The sequence below is a fragment of the Nomascus leucogenys genome, chromosome 6, assembly GCF_006542625.1.
Source record: "Nomascus leucogenys isolate Asia chromosome 6, Asia_NLE_v1, whole genome shotgun sequence".
Taxonomy (NCBI): Eukaryota; Metazoa; Chordata; class Mammalia; order Primates; family Hylobatidae; genus Nomascus; species Nomascus leucogenys.
Genome location: NC_044386.1, coordinates 45,672,372 through 45,678,371, shown reverse-complemented (window position 1 = coordinate 45,678,371; position 6,000 = coordinate 45,672,372). Strand labels below are relative to the sequence as shown.

Below are 6,000 nucleotides of genomic sequence, written 5' to 3'. Positions count from 1 at the left end.
AGACTCTAATGCCCAAAACATAAAGGCCTTTTAAGCAAAATGATCCTTATCTGGTATTGAATAGTTCTGTTCTCAAAAGAAATATACTTTCTTGTTTTGGTCATTCGTTAAAAGAAATAGCCCCACTTTTCCTCTTCTCAGTGGTTTAACGGTCCTCACAGCCAGAGGTATGAACTTATCCAAACCATGCAGATGTCACAGTTTCTTTTTTTTTAAAAAAATCAGAGCTTCAGATAAACATTCTTACTCATCTACCTATATGACTCCTTTGATCACACACATTACACATACAGCAATGAAAACACAATACTACTAGGAAGTATCATTGGTTATGTAGCTGAGATAAACTATAACAACAAATGAGGTAACAAAGTTGTCTTCAGAGTTTGCCAGGAGGCAAACTGAGGTAGATAGTCAGCAAAGGGGCTTTCCAAAGTCTTCCCTTTGCTCCAGTGATATAGTTTATAATCCAGTCAAACATCTCGACTGTTCTTTCACATTGCTGACAATGAAACATTCAAATTACACAAGTTTAAAAATAAAAAACAAAACACATTCAAAAAAAGCTAAAATACCCCATAAAGATATCAAGAGTTTCACAAAAGGCTTTGGCTCCCTGTTCATTGTCCTTCGAACAGACTTACTGGTGAGAATACCTGAGCATGGCCGTCTAGATTGGAAAATCATTTTTATCAAAGCACAGCATGGCAGATGGTGGCTGCAGAACCGAGGAGGAAGTCTGCTCAGCAACGGGTGACACGGCAGGGTCTTCACACTTCCTCATTGCGGAATCTCCACCTGAATCACTGCCAGCGAAAGAATCAGAGGTTGGGGGGTGTGGTACTTATAACTGAGGACAGATGTATCTCATCGTTGGACTCATGAGAGAACCGCCCAGAATCCCCAGTCTCATGGCTGCCTTCACTATTTGCTGAATGTTCTGTATCAGCTGCAACACCAAAGGGTCTTGAGAAGCTGGCTGTCTGACCTGGGGAGCTAGGGGAGTCTTCGTCACTGATTAATACAGTGGTGCCTGGCTGGTAAAAGCAGACGGCTGGAGTAAATCTTCTTTGAGGCTAGGCAAAAAAGATAAGATGGCAATGAGATACCAGACTGATCAAATCCATTAGCAAAAGCTCATCAGGTCCCCACAGACGGGTGGGAGCACATCAGAATTACCTGTGGCAAGCGAAGTGTCAAAAGCTTCTTCAGTGCTTCTGATGCACACTCCTGCTCCTATCCCTTTCCCCCATTGACCCCACTCCCCACTGAAAACCACAGCTCTGATGACTATTCCAACTTCTGTTATCATTCACCTCACTCTCCACAGAGCCATGCCCCAAATTAATAAAATCACAGCCATGAAGAATACAGAAAATTAAAATAAAGCATGAATTCACATTTTCCTCTTTTTAAATCATTTCGTATATCACGCATTGCCAAAAATTTTTCTCATTTAGATAGGTTACCTGCTCAACCTGTATCTTCTTTGAGTCTTGGAAAAAAAACCATTTTTTCTTAGAGTTGTTTTTAATTATAGGACCATAGCTATTAATTATCAGGTCAGTTCCTCCCTGAGGAAATAAAAGAGGGGAAATGTAAAATATCCTGGTATCATAGATTTCACTTTATCACAAGTAGTGCGTACTTTAACTTTTACTATATGCTTCACATTTCCCTTTTCATTTTTATTTTATTTTAGATTCAGGGAGTACATGTGCATGTTTGTTACATGAGTATATTGTGTGATAGTGGGGACTGGGCTTCTAGTGTACTCACTACCCAAACAGTAAGCATTAGTACACAAAATGCTTAAATGTTAACAAAAATGATCATAGATGTCATCATTTCTTCTTTAAAACAGGCAGTACGGCTGGGCACAGTGGCTCACGCCTGTAACCCCAGCACTTTGGGAGGCCAAGGTGGGTGGATCACGCGGTCAGGAATTCAAGGCCAGCCTGGCCAAGATGGTGAAACCCCGTCTCTACTAAAAATACAAAAATTAGCCAGGCGTGGTGGCAGGCACCTGTAATCCCAGCTCCTCAGGAGGCTGAGGCAGAGAACTGCTTGAACCCAGGAGGTGGAGGCCGCAGTGAGCTGAGATCAAGCCACTGCACTCCAGCCTGGGCAACGGAGCAAGGCTCTGTCTCAAAAAACAAAACAAAACAAAACAAAATAGGCCGGGCGTGGTGGCTCACGCCTGTAATCCCAGTACTTTGGGAGGCTGAGGCGGGCGGATCATGAGGTCAGGAGATCTAGACCATCCTGGCTAACACAGTGAAATCCCGTCTCTACTAAAAATACAAAAAAAAATTAGCTGGGCATGGCGGCATGCGTCCGTAGTTCCAGCTGCTGGGGAGGCTGAGGCAGGAGAATGGCGTGAATCCGGGGCCGAGATCGCGCCACTGCACTCCAGCCTGGGTAACACAGCAAGACTGTGTCTCAAAAAAACAAAACAAAACAAAACAAAACAAACAAACACAAAACAGGCAGTACAACATAGTCAAGGTATTTGTTAGTGGTCAAAACAATATAATAGGTTTATTTTTAAGATTATACATAAAATATATATTCCAAAACACATTAAGATACATATACATGTGCTATATATTCCAAAACTTATTTTCAAATGGTATAGCAAGCAAAAAATATATAAAGATACAAAATTATGATATTAACAATTATTAATTTGTATATTCAGTACATTATTCTCTCAACCTTTCTGTATGTTTGAAAATTTTAAAAAGCAGATGGGGATAAAAAAACCATAATGAACCCACATATGATCAACAAAATGACATTAGATGGAGTATCAACTCTAGGGCGAACCCAAGGGAATTAAGAGAGATACTCTCCAAATGTGTTTCTCTCCTTCACTTCAGGCCTCTACCTCTCTGCTCCTTTCATTTTAGTTTCTTTTTTTCCCTCCATCATCCTCCCCACTCTGCTTCTCTCCTAACCTCTCTCATATCTACTTCCAAACTAGTAATAATACAATCACAGTTATATATTAGTATTTTTTTTTTTTTTTGAGACAGAGCCTCGCTCTTGTTGCCCAGGCTGGAGAATATGGCGCGATCTCGGCTCATTGCAACCTCTGCCACCTGGGTTCAAGCAACTCTCCTGCCTCAGCCTCCCGAGTAGCTGGGATTACAGGCATGCGTCATCGCACCCAGCTAATTTTTTTTTTTTTTTGAGATGGAGTCTCGCTCTGTCACCCAGGTTGGATTGTAGTGGCGCAATCTCAGTTCACTGCAAGCTCTGCCTCCTGGGTTCACACCATTCTTCTGCCTCAGTCTCCCGAGTAGCTGGGACTACAGGCGCCTGCTACCACGTCCGGCTAATTTTTTTTTTTTAATTTTTAGTAGAGATGGGGTTTCACCATGTTAGCCAGGATGGTCTTGATCTCCTGACCTCGTGATCTGCCCGCCTTGGTCTCCCAAAGTGCTGGGATTACAGGCGCGAGCCACCACACCCGGCCACACTGGGTTAATTTTTGTATTTTTAGTAGAGCTGGGGTTTCTCCATGTTGGTCAGGCTGGTCTCGAACTCTTGACCTCAGGTGATAACGCCCACCTTGGCCTCCCAAAGTGCTGGAATTACAGGCGTGAACTACTGCGCTTGGCCTATATTAGTAATTTTTAAGCTTGTTTAAAAGTTCTAGGTTCTAATGTTTTAGATTAATTTGAAATAAGTTGAATGGCTTAATTTGTATTGAAAAGTAAAACCTAAATTAGGCTGCAAACAAAAAAAAAAGAGAAATAGCAAATATTCATTTATTCATATTTACCTATAATATGTATTGTATACAATGCTGTACTAGATACAAGTAAATTACATTTGTTGAACATAATTCATAAAATTTAGTATCAAAACTGCCTGAAATTTTGTTATACTTCTGTTATTCTAAATTTTAGGAAAGGATAAAGGAAAAATAATTTATAACAGGGTTTGGCAAACTTTTTCTGTATAGGGCCAGATCGTAACTATTTTAGGTTTTGCAGGCCACATATGGTGTGTATCCTATCATCACCATCTTGGATTTTTTTTTTTGTAAACAACCTTTAAAAATGTAAAAAACAGCTGGGCACGGTGGCTCACACCTGTAATCCCAGCACTTTGGGAGGCCAAGGCGGGCAGATCATCTGAGGTCAGGAGTTCGAGACCAGCCTGACCAACATGGTGAAACCCTGTCTCTACTAAAAATACAAAATTAGTCAGGCATAGTGGCGCACGCCTCTAATCCCAGCTACTCGGGAGGCTGAGGCAAGAGAATCGTTTGAACTGGGAGGTGGAGGTTGCAGTGAGCCGAGATTGTGCCACTGCACTCCAGCCTGGGCAACGAGACTAAAACTCCATCTCAAAAAAAAGAGTAAAAAACAGTCTTAGCTCAGAAGGTAGCCACACAAAAACAGGCCCCAGTCTAGCCTGGGTGGGACTGTTTGCTGACAAGTGATTTATAGCACACTGGTTGTGGGAGCTATTCCAATAACATACAATATCTAAAGTTGTAATGTGACTAAAGATAATTTTAAAAGTTATTGTTCACAATGCTTGCAACAGCACTATTATTATATATACTGGAAAGGACATGAAGTAACTTCTTCCAATGGTGTTTCTCTACAACTTTCTTCAGTCATAAAATGAAGGATCTTGAGGCACCTATTTAGATGCTCCATATTTTAAAAAACGTCATTCATACTTGGGATGTTCTGATAAGCAATTAAGTTCAACAATCAGCCAAACTAAGTCAAATGGATTAACAAAAAGGTGACCACCCAGTAAATACAGGTCAGTCCAAATTATAGTAAATATAGACTAATGACCATGGTGTCCTTGGTTAAGACAACTTCACTCCATATAATCTCATCTAACTGAGTTTTTGTTACCTCCTCACTTTTTTCTATAACTCTTTCTCACCTTTTATCTATCCTCACCTTTTTTCCCCTAAATATTTAATGTAAGGAATGATCTGGGTAAAATTTCAATATTTCATTAATAAGAGTATTGGTATAATACATTCAACATATAATTCTGGGGAAAGTACATTTTACACACACACACAGGGAGGAGGAATGGAAGAATGGCTTATGCAGCAAATCCCGCAGCTCAGTACCTTTGCATCAATGAAGCTGTTTGGCATGATCATCGGCATTAAAGATTCTTCATTTCCTACAGCTCCTTCCAGGTTCTTTCCTACCTCATTTCCACTAGCTAAGGAGGCACTGGTACGAGGTAACTGTTGAGTTCCATTCTGTGCCGTCTTGGAAGCAGATGATTTCCTAAAACATTGGCAAGAAGAGGAAGTCTTCTAATTTCATAGAAGATGCAGGCAAATGAATCACCTGGCCTATCAACAAAACTTTGTAGGCAATGAAGTTCTTTAATACCCATTTCTCAAATATTTTTAGAATCGAGTGTTAGATTTTAACTTACTGCTGCAAACTTTTATTCTTTCAAGAGGCATCTTTATTTCTTTTTGCCTCGATGTCTACTTCATCTAAAATTACTCTCTACAATTATTGTTGCTTATTCATAATTTGTGCAGAAATTACAATTTTTAACTTATATTTTCCCCTTAAGGTCTGAGGATTATTACACTAGCATAACAATTCACTTTCCACTTAATGATGGTAAATTTAGAGTAGTACTTCAAGATTTAGGCAGTACTAAATGTGCATAAATATATTATTAAAAAATTCTTAAAGTGAGAAACTTGGACGATAAAACTAAGGCAGTTCAATATACACAAAAATGTTAGAACTATTTCATTAACATAATGTTTTGAGTAGATGTTTCTATGTAGAAATACAAAACATATTAACTGAAAAATCTATGCTAATGGAGGGAGTCTAATGACGGGGATTACCTAAAACAACGTGTATTTGACGTGGATTTTTTTTAATTCAAAAAAATAGCCTTAATAAATGAAAACAAAACCCAAAATATAAAAGGTTAAAAATAGACAAGTTCACTGAATGCAAGTTACTGCTAAAAATT

General features: G+C 39.4%; 1 protein-coding gene across 1 annotated transcript in view; it reads right to left on the bottom strand.

The window, feature by feature from the left end:
* Positions 1 to 207: 207 nt before the first annotated feature.
* PRTG (protogenin) overlaps positions 208 to 6,000 on the bottom strand; it is a 123,388-nt gene continuing 117,595 nt past the window's right edge. The window contains exons 18-20 of the mRNA XM_030814056.1: positions 5,117 to 5,282; positions 1,470 to 1,574; positions 208 to 1,076 (exon numbers count right to left, since the gene is read on the bottom strand). Coding sequence (XP_030669916.1) covers positions 822 to 1,076; positions 1,470 to 1,574; positions 5,117 to 5,282 — 526 coding nt within the window. The 3' untranslated portion in view covers positions 208 to 821. The remainder of the gene's footprint in view (positions 1,077 to 1,469; positions 1,575 to 5,116; positions 5,283 to 6,000) is intronic.